Source organism: Dendrobates tinctorius, unplaced genomic scaffold (genome assembly GCF_039654945.1).
Source record: "Dendrobates tinctorius isolate UK_male_01 unplaced genomic scaffold, ASM3965494v1 ptg000157l, whole genome shotgun sequence".
Taxonomy (NCBI): Eukaryota; Metazoa; Chordata; class Amphibia; order Anura; family Dendrobatidae; genus Dendrobates; species Dendrobates tinctorius.
The window spans coordinates 16,330,745-16,351,506 of NW_027361824.1; the positions used below are offsets into that span (position 1 = coordinate 16,330,745).

At 43.7% G+C, this 20,762-nt stretch overlaps 1 protein-coding gene across 1 annotated transcript in view; it reads right to left on the bottom strand.

Annotated features, from left to right (window-relative positions):
• Nucleotides 1–2,183: 2,183 nt before the first annotated feature.
• Nucleotides 2,184–20,762, bottom strand: part of LOC141051490 (retinal guanylyl cyclase 2-like) — a 100,392-nt gene continuing 81,813 nt past the window's right edge. The window contains exon 18 of the mRNA XM_073548412.1: nt 2,184–2,268. Within this exon, the coding sequence (XP_073404513.1) occupies nt 2,184–2,268 (85 nt within the window). The remainder of the gene's footprint in view (nt 2,269–20,762) is intronic.

Below are 20,762 nucleotides of genomic sequence, written 5' to 3' on the forward strand. Positions count from 1 at the left end.
ACTTTGCAGATACACCAAGATGTCGTTATAAAGGCACGGAAACCTCATGGTCACAATATTTTGTAAAAATAGTCAAAGCATTACAAAACTCAAAAGGCATGACCAAGTATTTATAGCTTCCATCACGGGTGTTAGAGTCTGTCTCCGTGTCTCACCTTTCCTGGGCCTCAGGTCATAGGCAACAGTTTTGTGAAGATGGTAGCTCTCATTAACTGGAGATGAGAGGGAGAACATGACCATCCTTCACTGTGATCTTGCTTACCCTTTTATAGTCAATACAGAATATAAAGCACCCACATATCTTCTTCAGGATAAAAAAAAGCCTTCTCAAAGTAGGGATGAAATTGAAGTCAAAACATGAGTAAGACAAAAGAAGAAAGTTCAACACAATGGAGCAGACTGACTTGGATCTGAACAGATGAGGTGCATCAGACTTTGTTGAACATGAGGGCAATTCACATACATTAGGCAAGTGGTCAATCCAAAAGTAAGAATAAGATATTTAACTTTTAGTCCAAACCATAGCAAATGAAGTTCCCTGTATCTCCAATGGCAATAAGATATGAGGTAAGGAAGGTTCCTGAAGCCTTGAGGAACAATTATGAAGGAGTAAGTCAGGTATTCTTCCTTGTCAAGCTTAGACCAGAGAACTTACCAGTATCGGAGAATGGATGAGACAGTTCAGGTATTGTTAACCCATCTGCCTGCAATAAAACTAAAGCAATCGAGAGAAACTCTACTCCAGGACAAATGGTCACGAGGTGACATTTAGGGTTCAGGAGACTGAAAGATCTGATTAGTCAGTTCTCTTTGATATGGCCTCCCAGGTCCATTCATAAGACATTCACTAAAGCTGAATTTCATAGCCAATGAAAGAAAATTCCTCTTTCTATCATGGAAGTAATGGAGGATTGTATGTTCAAGTTCCTTAAAAATGTTACGTATAGTTGTCAAGAGAATTTGTACTGAGGTGTTGATGTACCATGGTCATTATCTTCCCAGAGAGGTGATGGCCAGGCTCGAGCTTCTTCAGAGAGAAGCAAAATGAAACAGGCAATGTTAGACTGATCTGAGGGACAAAAAGTTTAAAACAGGGAGCCCCACAAGTTTTACGATTGTATCTGTGAGGACATGTAACCCATGAGCAGATGAAAATACTGCTGGGGAATGATTACAAGCGATATGCACTACATTTAGGTGGGAGCAAGTCTTCTGAGGAACTTGAAGAGTCATTTACATACGTTTCTCTTCTTGCACGGCTTGGTCAGTATGGTCATAAATGTCAAGGCAAAGTAGCATCGGCCACTTCCTTCACCACCATAATCTGTTAGACTGGTGTACCTTGAAATAGTGGTCTAGCACAGACGAGAGTGAGGATCAGAGTATAAAGGTCCCCATACACATAAAGGTCAGCCAAACCCTCTGAATTCAGTAAGAGTAGCCAGCTATCTTATGTGTTATAGGGTGTGCTGACTCTCGCCTGATGATGTCAAGGGAAAAACAGTTCGGACATGTTTCATTTCAACATGCTCAATCCATTTTTCTTACAAAGCAGTTATCAGAAGCGTTTACCAGTATTTTATTCCCCTCAGCCGAACCGATCCTGGTCATTTATTGGGGAGTTGGTGGGTCTTTTGGACTTAAGTCGTTCAAAACCACCGATCTCAGTGAAAACAGTCAACAGTCTGATGTTTTTGGGGGCCTCTCAATCTTCCCCCGAGAGATAATGTCAGAGGGATTGAAGGGTCCAACAGGCTGAAATTCCAAAGTCTGATCCTTTTGTTCTCTGGGAAACTTTGGTGAACCATTTCAATCCTGGTGGCTGCTTCTTAGAATCCAACTGGGAAGGTCAATTCTTGACGTCATGATGTGGCATAATAGAGGAAGAATAGCCGAACATCTCAGATTTAGCGGAGCGATATGAGGTGGGGTTATAGCACACATTTTGTCAACACAGTTGGAAACTTTGTAAATAGATTTGCAACATGTTAACAACCAATCATATTCTAGCTGACATTTTACTCTGGATCCCAGTCCAAAAATTATCTCCTTCCCAGCCAAAATGTTGGAAATGACAATGGTTAGTTTTTTCTTGCTGGTTCCTGTCTGAGATACATAAAAATAATATATATCATGCACACAGAACGACCAGACAACACGAGAGTTTTGCTTCTACCTCATCTCTACTCCTGTTTAGAAAGCGACTTTTCCGCTTTTCTCCTTTTGAACTCTGCAATTTCGTCCGCTGTTAACCCGTGGGCATTACACCTGTGGTAGATATACATATGTCATTAGTTATCGATAGCTCAAGCGATAAAAGTTGATTTTTAAATGTTATGATCATTTTACCAAACATTATTTTCTCTAGTCGTGGTGCAGTCACTAAGTGAACTGTGTCCCAAGAAAAATCTGTAACAAGGACCCCACCAGGCATGTACCATTATTAAAATACTGGGATCTCATAACTGAGCACAAGGAGCTGTGGGTGGTCCTCCAACACCAGGACCTGGGCATGAATGCTACTTCTCCAACTCCTATTTACACTACCTGCATTGATTAAGGGCCCATAAACTTAGACTACAGGAGAAAAAAACACCCCACCCGGCAGTAATGTTGCACTTAAATTATTAGTTAAAGTGAATGTCTATCTCTTTTTTTTTCTAAAACTTGGCTCTGCATGGTTAAAAATTTAAAATTTAGGAAAAAAAAATCATACTCACCTATTGAACCCCTTGGTACGGATCTGCAGCACAGGACTAGGGAAAACTGACCCTGCACTGCGACTAGGCTGATACCCTATGATGGAGTGGGCGACCCATTCCTTGCGAATAGACCAACCGACGATCCTAGGCTAATCTCAAGCGAAGACCTATAGATAGGGGGAAGGGGGTCCCTGAAAGGTCTAAGCACTGGGTACAAAAACGGGTCACCTCCTAATAGAAAACAAAGAGAAGGCTGAAGAAACAAACTGAAAACAGAAACTAAGACTAGCAGAACCAGAGGTCCCAGAACTGCACCAAGCAGAACTCAAAGCAGATTAACACTGTTGCCAGAAAAGACTGGTAGACAGGTTAATAAAGGGTGATACAATCACCTGAGCCAAGACAAACCCAGCACCAGAGGAAAAAGACCAACAACCAGAAAATGGCGGATAGTCACAAACAAAACAGATTCTAACACCCCTAATACTTCTCGATAGTGCAGACTGGGTTTCCAGCTGGTGCCATTACTTTGTCTTCCAGCTTAGTTAGCATGTGTGTGACCACTGTGAAATGGAGATTGACGGCACCCCCTGAAGACTTTGCTGTTTTGGTTTCAGAAAACCCCTGTCCCCCGGATGCAGTTTGTTTAAAAAAACTGTACTGTTCTCACTCTTCATGGGTCTGACATTGTTTCTGGTATCTGCTATTTTCTGTAGTGCTGGTGCCATTTCAGCAAATTAGTAAGCTCAATGTTTATACCTGAATTCACGGCACAAGCTCAGAGGCGCTGAGCTCACTAATCGGCATCAGCAGAGACTCAGAGCTGGACCAGAAGAGGGTGAGTAAAGGACAAAGTTGTTTTTTTAAACAAACCACAGCCATTAGGGAATAGGGTTTTCCAAAACCATTGTAGCAGGCATAGCCCGATGGGACTTGTAGTCCCATCGGACGATGCCTGCACACACACACAACCCCCGACAGGCCCCCACAGACCCCCGGCAGCCCACACAGACCCCCGGCAGGCCCATACAGACCCCCGGCAGGCCCGCACAGACCCCCGGAAGGCCCGCACAGACCCCTGGCAGGCCCACACAGACCCCCGGCAGGCCCGCACAGACCCCCGAGAGGCCCGTACAGACCCCGCCCGCACACACAGACACGCACAGTGTCCGCCCACGCACCGCCCACACTCTTCCCCCCTCCTGAACTGGATGTGCAAGTAAAGAAAGGGTTTTTTTTAATTCTGATATTTCTGTCCCATTGACTTGAATGGGGTTTCCGGTATTGGAATCGGCAATACCCGATACTTTTTGGGTATCAGTCCGATCCAATCCGATCCGATATTTCTCAATATCGGAAAGTATCGCAACACTACTTGTAAGTGCGCTGTCAGTCAGAAAGTGAGTGAAATGTAAGACAGGCAAAGTGAGATTAGATGAGGAAGAAGGATCAGTGGTAGCAAGCATAGTGACCACAATTTGGATTCCAGACTCGGCCACATCTATGGTCCCCAAGAAATTGGAGCAGAGAGGAAAGAGACTGAGATACAGCCGGTACAGAGCAAGGAGGTACAACGGTTAGTATGTGAGACCCTGACACAGTAAGGGGGAAGAAGGGGGCTGAGGCAACGTGTAGGCCAGACTGGGAAGCATTAGTGAAAGAATGCTGGACTTGGCAAGACCGGGGCATGGGACCAGTGCTAAAGAGAGCAAGGATAACTTACGAGATGGAGTGACAAAGTCAGCCAGGCCATTTAAGTGTCAGACACCATGTAATAAATGTAGTGTCACGTGTAACCGTGTTGTGAGCTCATCTGTTCATTCATCTTTTGTGTCCGAGGATCTCCCTTTTCTGGTGAAGGAAGGTAGTGAGGATGATTTGGATGAAAGAAACCAAACACCTGATCAGGTGGATCGTGACTGGGTAACGGGATCAAAACTGGATATAAGGCAGCCGACGCCCTTCTGAGTCGCTGGTGATTTCTCTGCTGGATTCTTGGAGACCAGTCTGATTCCTGCTTCCCAAAGATAAGTTTTTGCTCTGCTATTGAACTTATTAGTTTTGGTTTTGTTTACCTTGTTTTTTGAGTTCAGCCATCCCCGGCCGGGGGTGTGCTGGGTTCTTTTTCCTTGATCAGTGTTCTCTTTTGCTCTGCTTCCAGAATATTCTGACTTCTGATATAGGGTTTGAAGTCTAGTGACTTCAGGGTCCTTTTTTGCTTATCAGTTGTGTTGGTAGTATTTTTTGGCAGGGTTTTCTCGGATTGCAGACAGCAGCTTTTCTGTCCTGTCCTTTTTAGTTAGCTTGGGCCCCATCGTTTGCTCAACCTATCTTTCTATCTGTGTTAGTGTTTTCATCTTGCTTCACCATCATTATATGTTGGGGGCTGCCTATTGCCTTGGGGTCTGCTCTGGGGCAGTCAGTTTTTCTCTTTTCTCTCTTTAGGCTTGTGTAGATCTCCGGCTGTGACGAGGTGTCTAGGATCACCGTAGGAACACTCCACGGCTACTGCTAGTTGTGTGATAGGATCAGGGGTCTGCAATCTGCTAGTTTCCAACCTCTCTGATTTTCTGGGCTGAGCTTGTGTTTTGTTTTTTTCCTCGTCGGTGACTCAATCATAACAAACCGACAACTATGTGTCTCTGTTCATCATGAAAAATGTATTAATCAGGTCTTGCACTCGCTACCTTATATGTTACAAGTTGGACCAACTCCTTCCTCTTCAGTACTGGGGTTCCGAGAATCCTGTGTCATCCAGCAAAGTGCTGCCCAAGAGGGAGCTATTACAGGCGGAGGTCACCAACCATCACACACGCGAAGGGACATGTATCACTGGTGTTTAGGGGTGCACTAAAACACCGACCCTTTGTGACCCTTACACTAAAAATCGTCATAGTCTGCAGACTGGAGGAGTCCTGCAAAGTATGGAGAAAAAAGTCACATGGCAGAAAAGGCGCCTGACAAAGTGAGGAAACAGATGGCAATAGACAAAAAAAAATGCTCCCATCATGGAAGGATACTGCACAAAGTAGTGTGAACGGGAGCACAGCCCACTCAAATGGCAGACAGTAACAGAGAGCACAGTATTGAAAAAATCCATCCCAACGTGGGAGGTGAGCACAGAAGAATGGTACAAACAGAAGGAAAAATGTCCTGCCCACGAGGAGGCAGAGGAAGAGACCAAGAGGTGCAGATATGGCCGGTGATACAATGCTGGTAAGTGAAGAATCAATCTAAAATCCAGGCCCCAAGAGAGGAGGAACCAGAGCTGCAGAGGTGCAATCAGAGGAAGAAGCAGCAACTGGATCACCAGCCCACACAAGACGGGACCCATGACTCTAAGGACTGGATTACAACTGCATGCAACTGGACCAAGACAGGATGTACCAGAAGCCGGCCTGTATGGGCATGTGGTCACCTGAAAGGTGGAAGCAAGGAGACTAGAGGGGAAAACTCGGAAGCACTATGTATAGCAGCGACGGACCAGTAGGTCAGTGTAGATCAGTGACTTACTGCTAATAGCGGCAGACCGCGTAGCTCGGTGCTGCCCCCTCCCACCAGGCTTTCAACTGTATCCACATCCTGGATGCAGATACAGCTGACAGCAATGATGGCAGAGCGACCGGTCAGCTGCTGCTCCCTCCTCCATTCTCGCTGGTGCGTTGACGTCATTACATCGCGACTGCTGTGCCGGGCAGTGCAGACCACACACTGCAGAGACCAGAGCAGCGGGGGCATGAGGAGAGGCGAGTATTTTATCTTTAATCAATGAGTACTTTATGGGGCAATCTTACTATGTGGAGGACTATTTGTGGGGCCATCATACCATGTGGAGGGCTATTTAAGGGGCCATCCTGCTATGTGGAGGGCTATTTATGGGGCCATCATGCTATGTGGAGGGCCATTTATGGGGCTGTCATGTTATGTAGGGGATTATTTATGGGGCCATCATGCTATGTGGAGGATTATTTATGGGGCCATCATGCTATGTGGAGGATTATTTATGGGGCCATCATGCTATGTGGAGGGCTATTTATGGGGTCATCATGCTATGTGGAGGGCCATTTATGGGGCTGTTATGTTATGTGGAGAATTATTTATGGGGCCATCATGCTATGTGGAGGATTATTTATGGGCCATCATGCTATGTGGAGGGCTATTTAAGGGGCCATCATGCTATGTGGAGGGCTATTTATGGGGTCATCATGCTATGTGGAGGGCCATTTTTGGGGCTGTCATGTTATGTGGAGGATTATTTGTGGGGCCATCCTGCTATGTGGAGGACTATTTATGGGGCCATCATGCTATGTGGAGGGCTATTTAAAGGGCCATCATGCTATGTGGAGGGCTATTTATGGGGTCATCATGCTATGTGGAGGGCCATTTATGGGGCCATCATGTTATGTGGAGGATTATTTATGGGGCCATCATGCTATGTGGAGGATTATTTATGGGGCCATCATGCTATGTGGAGGGCTATTTAAGGGGCCATCATGCTATGTGGAGGGCTATTTATGGGGTCATCATGCTATGTGGTGGGCCATTTATGGGGCTGTGATGCTTTGTGGAGGATTATTTGTGGGGACATCATGCTATGTGGAGGGCTATTTCTGGAGTCATCATGCTATGTGGAGGGCCATTTTTGGGGCTGTCATGCTATGTGGAGGATTATTTGTGGGGCCATCATGCTATGTGGAGGACTATTTATGGGGCCATCATGCTATGTGGAGGGTTATTTATGGGGCCATCATGCTATGTGGAGGACTATTTATGGGGCCATCATGCTATGTGGAGGACTATTTATGGGGCCATCATGCTATGTGGAGGGCTATTTATGGGGTCATCATGCTATGTGGAGGGCCATTTTTGGGGCTGTCATGCGATGTGGAGGATTATTTGTGGGGCCATCATGCTATGTGGAGGACTATTTATGGGGCCATCATGCTATGTGGAGGGCTATTTATGGGGTCATCATGCTATGTGGAGGGCCATTTATGGGGCTGTCATGTTATGTGGAGGGCTATTTATGGGGTCATCATGCTATGTGGAGGGCCATTTATGGGGCTGTCATGTTATGTAGAGGATTATTTGTGGTGCCATCATGCTATGTGGAGGGCTATTTATGGGGTCATCATGCTATGTGGAGGGCCATTTATGGGGCTGTCATGTTATGTGGAGGATTATTTATGGGGCCATCATGCTATGTGGAGGATTATTTATGGGGCCATCATGCTATGTGGAGGGCTATTTAAGGGGCCATCATGCTATGTGGAGGGCTATTTATGGGGCCATCATGCTATGTGGAGGGCCATTTATGGGGCTGTCATGCTCTGTGGAGGATTATTTGTGGAGACATCATGCTATGTGGAGAACTATTTATGGGACAATCATACTATGTGGAGGGCCATTTATGGGGCTGTCATGTTATGTGGAGGATTATTTGTGGGGCCATCCTGCTATGTGGAGGACTATTTATGGGGCCATCATTCTATGTGGAGGGCTATTTAAAGGGCCATCATGCTATGTGGAGGGCTATTTATGGGGTCATCATGCTATGTGGAGGGCCATTTATGGGGCTGTCATGTTATGTGGAGGATTATTTATGGGGCCATCATGCTATGTGGAGGATTATTTATGGGGCCATCATGCTATGTGGAGGGCTATTTAAGGGGCCATCATGCTATGTGGAGGGCTATTTAAGGGGCCATCATGCTATGTGGTGGGCCATTTATGGGGCTGTGATGCTTTGTGGAGGATTATTTGTGGGGACATCATGCTATGTGGAGGGCTATTTATGGGGTCATCATGCTATGTGGAGGGCCATTTTTGGGGCTGTCATGCTATGTGGAGGATTATTTGTGGGGCCATCATGCTATGTGAAGGACTATTTATGGGGCCATCATGCTATTTGGAGGGCTATTTATGTGGTCATCATGCTATGTGGAGGGCCCTTTATGGGGCTGTCATGCTATGTGGAGGATTATTTGTGGGGTCATCATGCTATGTGGAGGGCTATTTATGGGGCCATCATGCTATGTGGAGGGCTATTTAAGGGGCCATCATGCTATGTGGAGGGCTATTTATGGGGTCATCATGCTATGTGGAGGGCCATTTATGGGGCTGTTATGTTATGTGGAGAATTATTTATAGGGCCATCATGCTATGTGGAGGATTATTTATGGGCCATCATGCTATGTGGAGGGCTATTTAAGGGGCCATCATGCTATGTGGAGGGCTATTTATGGGGTCATCATGCTATGTGGAGGGCCATTTTTGGGGCTGTCATGCTTTGTGGAGGATTATTTGTGGAGACATCATGCTATGTGGAGGACTATTTATGGGGCCATCATTCTATGTGGAGGGCCATTTATAGGGCTGTCATGTTATGTGGAGGATTATTTGTGGGGCCATCCTGCTATGTGGAGGACTATTTATGGGGCCATCATGCTATGTGGAGGGCTATTTAAAGGGCCATCATGCTATGTGGAGGGCTATTTATGGGGTCATCATGCTATGTGGAGGGCCATTTATGGGGCCATCATGTTATGTGGAGGATTATTTATGGGGCCATCATGCTATGTGGAGGATTATTTATGGGGCCATCATGCTATGTGGAGGGCTATTTAAGGGGCCATCATGCTATGTGGAGGGCTATTTATGGGGTCATCATGCTATGTGGTGGGCCATTTATGGGGCTGTGATGCTTTGTGGAGGATTATTTGTGGGGACATCATGCTATGTGGAGGGCTATTTCTGGAGTCATCATGCTATGTGGAGGGCCATTTTTGGGGCTGTCATGCTATGTGGAGGATTATTTGTGGGGCCATCATGCTATGTGGAGGACTATTTATGGGGCCATCATGCTATGTGGAGGGTTATTTATGGGGCCATCATGCTATGTGGAGGACTATTTATGGGGCCATCATGCTATGTGGAGGACTATTTATGGGGCCATCATGCTATGTGGAGGGCTATTTATGGGGTCATCATGCTATGTGGAGGGCCATTTTTGGGGCTGTCATGCGATGTGGAGGATTATTTGTGGGGCCATCATGCTATGTGGAGGACTATTTATGGGGCCATCATGCTATGTGGAGGGCTATTTATGGGGTCATCATGCTATGTGGAGGGCCATTTATGGGGCTGTCATGTTATGTGGAGGGCTATTTATGGGGTCATCATGCTATGTGGAGGGCCATTTATGGGGCTGTCATGTTATGTAGAGGATTATTTGTGGTGCCATCATGCTATGTGGAGGGCTATTTATGGGGTCATCATGCTATGTGGAGGGCCATTTATGGGGCTGTCATGTTATGTGGAGGATTATTTATGGGGCCATCATGCTATGTGGAGGATTATTTATGGGGCCATCATGCTATGTGGAGGGCTATTTAAGGGGCCATCATGCTATGTGGAGGGCTATTTATGGGGTCATCATGCTATGTGGAGGGCCATTTATGGGGCTGTCATGCTCTGTGGAGGATTATTTGTGGAGACATCATGCTATGTGGAGAACTATTTATGGGACAATCATACTATGTGGAGGGCCATTTATGGGGCTGTCATGTTATGTGGAGGATTATTTGTGGGGCCATCCTGCTATGTGGAGGACTATTTATGGGACCATCATTCTATGTGGAGGGCTATTTAAAGGGCCATCATGCTATGTGGAGGGCTATTTATGGGGTCATCATGCTATGTGGAGGGCCATTTATGGGGCTGTCATGTTATGTGGAGGATTATTTATGGGGCCATCATGCTATGTGGAGGATTATTTATGGGGCCATCATGCTATGTGGAGGGCTATTTAAGGGGCCATCATGCTATGTGGAGGGCTATTTAAGGGGCCATCATGCTATGTGGTGGGCCATTTATGGGGCTGTGATGCTTTGTGGAGGATTATTTGTGGGGACATCATGCTATGTGGAGGGCTATTTATGGGGTCATCATGCTATGTGGAGGGCCATTTTTGGGGCTGTCATGCTATGTGGAGGATTATTTGTGGGGCCATCATGCTATGTGAAGGACTATTTATGGGGCCATCATGCTATGTGGAGGGCTATTTATGTGGTCATCATGCTACTGTATGTGGAGGGCCCTTTATGGGGCTGTCATGCTATGTGGAGGATTATTTGTGGGGCCATCATGCTATGTGGAGGGCTATTTATGGGGCCATCATGCTATGTGGAGGGCTATTTAAGGGGCCATCATGCTATGTGGAGGGCTATTTCGGCTACAGTAAGTGGGGGATTATTTTTGAGGCCATCATGCTATATATTTATTTATTTTACTCACTTATATTGCAACATTAATTCCATAGTGCTTTACATACATAGTAATCACTGGCCCCAATGAGGCTCCCAATGAAGTCAGTAAGTCTTTGAAGAGTGGGAGGAAACCGGACAACCTGGAGGAAACTGACACAAACATAGGGCGAACATAGAAACTTCTTGCAGATGTTGTTTTTGGTGGGATTTGAACTTAGAATCATAGAATCATAGAATCGTAGAGTTGGAAGGGACCTCCTGGGCCATCTGGTCCAACCCCCTGCTCAAAGCAGGATTCGCTAAATCATCCCAGTCAGATGTCTGTCCAGCCTCTGTTTGAAGACTTCCATTGAAGGAGAACTCACCACTTCTCGTGGCAGCCTGTTCCACTCATTGATCACTCTAACTGTCAAAAAGTTTTTTCTAATATCTAATCTGTGTCTCCTCCCATTCAGTTTCATCCCATTGCTTCTAGTCTTTCCTTGTGCAAATGAGAATAAAGTTGATCCTTCTACAATGTGACAGCCCTTTAGATATTTGTAGACAGCTATTAAGTCTCCTCTCAGTCTTCTCTTTTGCAAACTAAACATTCCCAAATCCTGCAACCTTTCCTCATAAGACAGGGTTTGCAGACCGGTCACCATTCTGGTCGCTCTTTTCTGAACTTGCTCCAGTTTGTTGATGTCTTTTTTAAAATGTGGTGCCCAAAACTGGACACAATATTCCAGATGAGGTCTGACCAAAGAGGAGTAGAGGGAAATAATGACTTCACGTGATCTAGACTGTATGCTTCTGTTAATACATCCTAGAATTGCATTTGCCTTTTTTGCTGCTGCATCACACTGTTGACTCATATTCAGTCTGTGATCTATTAGTATACCCAAGTCTTTTTCACATGTGCTGTCACTTAGCCCTATTCCTCCCATTCTGTATATGCTTTTTTCATTTTTATTGCCCAGATGTAGTACTTTGCATTTCTCCCTGTTAAAAACCATTCTGTTAGTTGCTGCCCACTTCTCCAGTTTATTTAAATCTTTTTGAATCCTCTCTCTCTCTTCTCTAGTATTAGCTATCCCTCCTAGCTTTGTGTCATCAGCAAATTTAATCAGTTTACCCTCAATTCCTTCATCTAAATCGTTGATAAAGATGTTGAACAATACAGGGCCCAGAACAGAGCCCTGTGGTACCCCACTTGAGACATTCTTCCAACTGGATGTGCAGCCATTTACGACCACTCTTTGGGTCGTAAATGCAAGACTATTTATGGGGCCATCATACTATGTGGAGGGCTATTTATGGGGTCATCATACTATGTGGAGGGCTATTTATGGGGTCATCATACTATGTGGAGGACTATTTATGTGGTCATCACACTATGTAGAAAGCTATTTGTGAGGTCATCATACTATATGGAAGACTATTTGTGAGTGCCATTATACTATGTGGAGGGCTATTTATAGGGTCATCATACTATGTGGAGGAATATTTGTGGATGTTATCATCATACTATGTGGGGGGCTATTTATGGAGTCATCATACTATGCGGAGAGTTATTTATGAGGACATTTTTCTATGTGAAAGGCTATTTATGGGGCCATCACACTATGTGGAAGGCTATTTATGGGACCTTAAAACTATGTGGAGGACTATTTATGGGACCACCATACTATGTGTAGGGTTATATATGGGGTAATTATACTATGTGGAGGGCTATTTATGGGGGCCACCATACTATGTGGAGAACTATTTATGGGGCCATCATACTATGTAGAGGGCTATTTATGGAGAAATCCTACTATGTGAAGGATTATTTATAGTCATCATACTATGCAGAGATCTATTTATGGATACCAGCATGCTCTGTGGAGAATTATTTGTGGGCCAATCATACTATGTGGAGGGCTATTTGTGAGGCCATGATACTATTTGGAGGCTATTTGTGTGGGCCATCATACTCATACTATGAGAAGGGCTATTTAGGGGGGCTGTCATACCATGAGAAGGGCTATTTGTGGGGGCTATCATACTATGTGGAGGGCTATTTGTGGGGGCTATCATACTATGTGGAGGACTATTTATGGGGGCCATCATACTATGTGGAGGACTATTTTGGGGGGCCATCATACTTTGTGGAAGACTATTTGTGAGGCCATTATACTATATAGAGGACTATTCGTGGGTGCCATCATCCTATGTGGAGGGTTATTTGGGGCCATCATACTATTTGGAGGGCTATTTGTGTTAGAATCTGCTCAGTTTGTGACTATCCGCCATTTTCCTGTAATGTTCTGGCTGCTGGTCTTTTTCCCCTGGTGCTGGGTTTGCCTTTGGTCAGGTGATTGTATCACCTTTTATTAGCCTGCACCTGTCTCCCATTCCTTGCTGGACAACAGTGTTAATCCACTTGAAGTCTGACTTGGAACTTTGCCTTCTGTGTGTTTAATTAGTGCAGTGCTGGGACCTCTGGTTCTGCCAGTCTTAGTTTCTGTTTTCAGTTTGTTTCTGCAGCCTTCTTTGTGTTTTCTGTTAGGAGGTGACCCGTTTTTGCACCCAATCCTTATATCGTTCAAGCACCCCCTTCCCCCTATCTATAGGTCTTCACTTGAGATTAGCCTAGGATCGTCGGTGGGTCTATTCACAAGGAATGGGTCGCCCACTCCATCATAGGGTATCAGCCTAGTCGTAGTGCAGGGTCAGTGTTCCCCCTCCTACCCTAGTCCTGTGCTGCAGAACCGTAACAATTTGGTGGACCATCATACTATGTGGAGGGTTATTTGGGGGGCCATCATACTACAGTATGTGGAGGGTTATTTGGGGGCCATCATACTATGTGGAGAGTTATTTGGGGGCCATCATACTATATAAAGGATAATTTGTGGGGCCATCATACTATGTGGAGAGTTATTTGTGGGGCCATCATACTATTTGGAGGCGATGTGCAGTAGCCTGTTGCGGCCACTATCAGAAAACGGAATAGCTCTGCAATTGAACAGTTATGGCATGCGACATCCCACGCTGCCAATAAGAACAGCTGATCGGCAGGAGTGCCAGATTTCGAACCTTGACCGATCAGACGTTGATGACCTATCCTAGGGATAATTCATCAATGATAAAGTAGTCGACAACCTCTTTACAGAGGCTGCAAATTTGGATCCTTAAGTAGAACCTTTACCCCTTGGTCTCTCCTTCCCTCCCCTTCCTGAAGACATCGCGTGAAGTCTCTTACTTTGCACTGATGAAGGGTAAGAACCCCAAATCAGTTGATTCTAAGTCATGTGACAAGGCTCTTTACCCCTTCCTGGACCTGGCAATTTTTCATTTTTGAGCTTTCCTTTTTTCCAAAGCTTCTCCCTAGAGCCATAACTTTTTTTCTTTCTTTCTTTTGCATAGTCATGTGACGGCTTGTTTTTTGCAGGATGACTTATAGTTTTGAATGATAACATTCATTTTACCATGTAATCTACAAAAAAAATCCAAGTGCGGTAAAACATGATGTTGACATTACCAACTTTACTAATCGTAACTATTGAAAATGTTAGTATAAATGGTATTATTATTCAGTCACTGTATTTCAGTATTACTATTCAGCCACTCTATTGTGGTGTTATTATTATTCAGTCACTGTCTTTATATTTTTATATTATTAGTCACTGTATTACAATATTATTATTCAGTCAGTGTATTGCAGTATTTTTATTTAGTCACTATATTGTTATATTATTAGTCACTGTATTACGGTATTATTATTCAGTCACTTTATTGCAGTATTTTTATTCTGTTAATTTATTGTGCTATTATCATTAAGTCATTATATTGTTATATTCTTAGTCACTGTATTGCGATATTATTATTCAGCCAGGGCACTGCGTTTTTTTTTTATTCAGACACTATATTGTTTATATTACTAGTTATATTATTAGTCATTGTAATACAGTATCATTATTCAGTCGCAATATTGCAGTATTTTTATTCTGTCAATTTATTGTTATATTATTATTCACTGTATTGCAGCAGTATTATTCAGTCACTATATTACTGTATTATTATTCAGTCACTCTGTTGCAGTATTTTTAATCAGTTACTGTATTGCGGTATTATTAGACACTGTATTGCAGTGTTATTATTCAGTCACTTTGACAGGTCCATTCAGTGGTTGTTTTGTGCTACCGTTGCAGTGGCAGTATCATTCACTCATGATATGTTGGTTCTCATCAGCTGCTATGTTACCATTCAGTCACTGCATCAAGATATTATTCATTCCCTGTCTGGCTCTCATATTTAAACATTGTATGGCAGTATTATTCAGCTACTGAATGACAGTCTCATTCACTCATAGCTTGTTGCTTCTATTCCGTCGCTATCTGGTGCTACCATTCAGCTACATTATGGCGGCATTATTCATTCACTATATGGTTATAATATTCAATTTTATAGCAGTATTATTCAATTACTGTATGGCAGCATAAGTCAGCCACGGTATGGTGATAATATTTAGTTACTGTATGATGGTGTAATTTCACCACTAAATGCTTGTAGTGTTTAGTGACTGAAATTAGAACTTAGTAAGTGTATGGCAGTATTATTCAGTCACTGGATGGTAGTATTTAGTATAATTGGTCAGTCATTGTGCTGCTCTTGTATTCAGTCACAGTATGTTGGCATCATTCAGTCACTTATATCCTGTCTCTATTCCATGGCCATATAGCGTTATCATTCAGTCACTGTTTGGAGCATTATTCCTCCATTGTATGGTGGTAGTATTCACTGACTATATGGAATTAGTATTCAGTCACTGTGTGGCACTAGTATTTAGTGTAGTTATTCTGATCTATGTTGGTATTGTTCAGTCACACTATTGAAGTATTAATCACAGTATGGTAGTGTTTTTCAGTCAATGTATAGTAGTATTCATCTGTCATATAGCAATATTATTCATATGTCTTTGTATAGCAATATTATTCAGTCACTGTATGATAGCAGTATTCAGTCACTGTATGGCGGCATTATTCAGTCAAAGAATGGTAGTATTTGTCACTATACGGTGATATTATTCAGCCTGTGGATAGTAATATTAGTCAGTATGGTGGCATTATTAAGCCACTAGATGGTAGTATTAGTCACTGCATGACAGCAATATTCAGTCACTGGATGGTACTATTAGGCCGGGATCACACTACCGTGTGTGATGCGAGAAACTCGCATGAGTCTCTCGCATCAGCACCCGGCGGCACTCGGACCGGAGCGTGCTGCTGCATGCATTTCCATGCATGTATTTCTATGCAGCCGCAGCTCCGGTCCTGAGTGCCGGCAGCAGCGCCAGGTGTTGATGTGAGAGGCTCGTGCGAGTTTCTCGCATCACACACAGTAATGTGATCCCGGCCTTAGTCACTATATGGCAGCATTATTCAGTCACTGGATGGAAGCAATAGTCACTATATGGCGGCATTATTCAGTCACTGAATGGATGGTAGTAATAGTCACAGTATTGCAGTATTATTCAGTCACAGTATTGTAGTATTGGTCACTGTATGGCAATATTAGACAGTATGGTAGTATTCAGTTGCTGTATGGTGGTATTATTCTGTCATTGTATGATAGTATTAATCACTATATGTTTTATTCAGTCACTTTATGGTGGTATTAGTATCTGTATGGAGGTATTAATCAGTCATGCTATGGTAGTATTATTCACTATATGGTAGTATTATTTATTCAGTACCTTTACGACAATATTAGTATCTATGGTGGTATTAATCAGTCACAGTATGGCAGAGTTATGGGGCCTTTACACATAGCGATATCGCTAAAGCATCACAGATTTTGTGAGCAGCAGCAGCAATATCGCTATGTGTGATATTTACCTCCGACCGGCTCCCCCGCTGTCTGTCGCTGATTGCGCGATATCGTGCAGCTCCATTTCTCGTCAGGCGCTTCCTGCTGGGCTTCCTGCTGGCGCCGACGAGCGACGCGTGGGCGCGGGTGGTGGACGTCAGGATCGCCGCGTCTGAAAGGTAAGTAACGACCGCTGTGTCGCTACATCGCTGGTGAGATCTGCCTGTGTGGCAGCTCACTAGCGACCATTTAGCGATGCACCAGTGATCCTGACCGGGTCACATTGTTGTTGGGATCACTGGTGCATCGCTAAATGTAAAGGGGCCTTAAGGCTATGTGCACACGCTGCGGATTTGGCCTCTGCGGATCCGCAGCAGTTCTGCAGACAATGTACAGTACAATGTAAGTCTATGGGATTTACATTCTGCTGTGCACATGCTGCGGTTTTGAATCCACTAAAAGAATTGACACGTCACTTCTTTCTGTGGATTCTGCTGCGGTTTGCCACCTATTCCATTGTCCAGGTGTCAAACCGCAGTGGAAAACCGCTGTCCAATCCACAGGTAAAACCGCAGGTCATTTTACCTGCGGATCCACAGATACAAATCCGCGGGTGAATCCGCAGCGTGTGCACATAGCCTTAGTCTCTATGTCTCTGTATGGCGGTATTATTCAGCGACTGTACAACAGTATTTTTCAGTCATTGTAGGATGGGCTCAACCAGTCTTTAGTCACAAAAAAAACTTTTAAAGTTTTTTTTTTTTCTGGATAGACAACCTGTCACCGATCTTTGGGATGATGATTAGGCTGTGTGCACACGCTGCGGATTCTGCTGCGGATTGATCCGCTCGGATTTTGCAAAATCCGCAGATAAATCCACAGGTCAAAAGACCTGCGGTTTATCTGCGGATTAGCCTGCGGTTTATCATCTCCACAATGGAATAGGTGGTAAACCGCTGCGGAATCCACAGAAAGAATTGACATGTCAATTCTTTCTGCGGTTTAGAAACCGCAGCAAATCCGCGCGGAAAATTCCGCACCGTCTGCACTGCGGTTACAGTAATGGTACTGTACACCGCAGCAGAATCCGCAGCGTGTGCACACAGCCTTAGAGTCTTAATAGTCTGTTCAGGTTTTATATAAAATCTTGAAAACATCTCATTTTTTTTTTTTTTTTTTTTTTTTTTAATGGAGGAGAAAAAAACTGCGTCTGGCGTTTATGGCCTGTCCAGGGGTTTCTGGAGGGTTTACGGCCTGCTGGTGACATGTAACATTGGGATTTCGACTTTGTCAGCTGGTGATTTGGATCCATCAAAACTTAAGAAAAGTCTTCCTGCAGCTTTCTCACGAGTAGTCAGCAGCGGCTCGTGTATTCCGGGCTCTGCGCACTCACAATGAAATGTTTGGCGGTATATTTACATATCAGGCGGCTCCCCGCGACTCGCGCTTTGTTGAACCGTTCCTCTTCTTATGCTGATCGCTGTATTTATTTGCCCTCGTTGTCATTTTTTTTTTCTCTTTTTTTTACTTGCAATTATCCAGTTAGAGCGAGGCAAGCAGTTTCCTTTGCTGGGAGATATTACGGCTATTAAAGAGAATTTATTGTGTTCCATAAAAAGCGATACCTTCGAGACGCGGCCGTGAATCTGAATGCGCTCCATGTTTTTTTATGACGGCCCATAAGCTGCTCAGACATTCTCCCGAGAAAAGTGTTTGGGCTGCAAAACAAAATGCTGAAATCCCGACGTCTGTAATAATGCCGCTGTATATAACGTAAGGCCCGTGATTATTACCAAGTAAAAACAGAAATTGTCAAATATTTTCTGATGCTACACATTAGTGGGCAGGACGAACAGTGAGATTTACTGGAAGGTCCTATAGGAGACCAGTCACTTGCTATGAATATACATTTGTCGTACCTGGTGTAAACGCCGCTGTTCTCCTGAATCCGGTGATGTATTCCTTTTGTTCCTGCGCCTCTCCGTTCCTGAGATATGGCCCTCTCTTCCCTGCATGAAAATCTAGTCTTGTTTATACAAGTGGGTGTTGCCCTCAGCTCTACTGTGGGTGTGTTTTAAAGGACCACGCCCACTTGGACATCAACAAGAGCCGATTTATATACATAGAAGGGGCCGTATCTCAGGAACGGAGAGGCGCAGGAGAAAAAGAAAAACATTGCCGGATTCAGGAGAACAGCAGCGTTTACACCTGGTAACATAATTGCACATGAAATGGGCTATAAAGCTTTTATGGTCAGTAGATGAGAGTCAGTAAAGGTGCCAGTTACTCTCCGGTTATATGGCAACTCACCGCCAGTAAGAGCGTCATCAAGTGACATCTGGTCAGATTGGGTTCTAGGTTCAGTATTCAATAAGGTGTGAGTTACAGTAATTCTGCAATTTTACCGTGAGTCATAGACGACCAAGTGGCGCCACGTAGTCCTCAGAGTTATGCTACTACTTTAGTCTCACATGGTAAAGGGCAACAACAAATGGTCCAGCACCCGAGGCTTTTGCCCACAATGAATCCTTTCCTTATATTAATTGTAGCGCAGCATTATTTATGCCATTATTATTATTATTATTATGTACAGTCTAGAGCTGGTATTTGGTTACTGTATGTCAGTATTATTATGAGCACCATATGGCAGTATTTATTTGGCTATCATTTTGCAGTGTAAGTTAATACTATTCTGTATAGCATTCCTATTCAGGTAATGAAATGTTATTTAGACAACATATGATGATTTTTTTTTATCATGGTGTGGCGGTAATAACTTTTTTTATTATTGTTTTGCATAATATGGGTGCTGGCATACCGTAACAAGTTATTTCTTCGGTAAATGCATTATGTGGAAAGCATATGGCAGCATTACTTTAGCACTCTGGTGGCGGTAATTTATAGTTCTTTTTGACACTGTACAATGTATCTTGGTGGCAGATTGAACATCCTTGTTATTTAGTTGACTTTGTTCTTGGATGATATATGCGGTATGTTGATATTACTTGAGCGCTATGTGGCGGTATTTACTTGGGATTATGTATCACTGAACAGTCGCAGTTATGTTGATGACCTACAATAACTGATTTTTACTTAGGCAACTGTGTGTTTTATTTTGAAGACATATGTCAGTATTATTTGAACCCCTAGTGTCAGTATTTACCAGGCATGGTTTGATAGTGCACATTACCTTGCGGTGTATTACAGTGGTGGACTGTATTACATTGTTATTTAGGTAAATGTTTGTTTTTTCGACAGCATTGGTTAGCATTATCTGAGAACTGTTTGGCGGTATTTACTTGTCACTGAGCAGCACTGTACAATTTTGTACTGCATGGTATTGTCATATCGTAACGAGTTCTTAGGTAACTACCGTATGTGGATTATATGTCTGTATTATCTGAGCACTGTGTGGCCGTATTTAATAGGCGTTGGGTAGATATGCAGTGTATGACAGTGGTGGAATATATAGTATCGGTATTTAGATAACTGTGTTATTTGCACAACATATGTCGGTATTACTCGCGTACAGTATGGCGGAATTTGCTAGGAGTTGTGGCACATTGCAGTATTTTGCATTGTTATTTAGCTTCCTGTGTGTTACTTGGCCAACATTTGACCGCATTACATGAGCACCGTGTGGCGGTATTCACTAGGCGTTTAGTGGCACTGTACCTTAATTTGCTGGGTATGGAGTACTGTATATCATTGCTTTATCGATCACTCTAATAGCAGTATCTTTTAAGCACTGAATGGCGGTACTTATTTGGCACTGTGCATTATTTAGCAGTGTCGCAATGTATAGCATTATTGCTTCGGTAAATTTCAGCAAACCTATGGAAGTGCGCTTTGGAGAACCATATTATATAGGGCTTATAATTATACCGTATGCAGTGGATACCATCCAATATAGGGAGGGCATCATCCGACATGAGGGTAACCCTAAATCTATCTCTGTAAG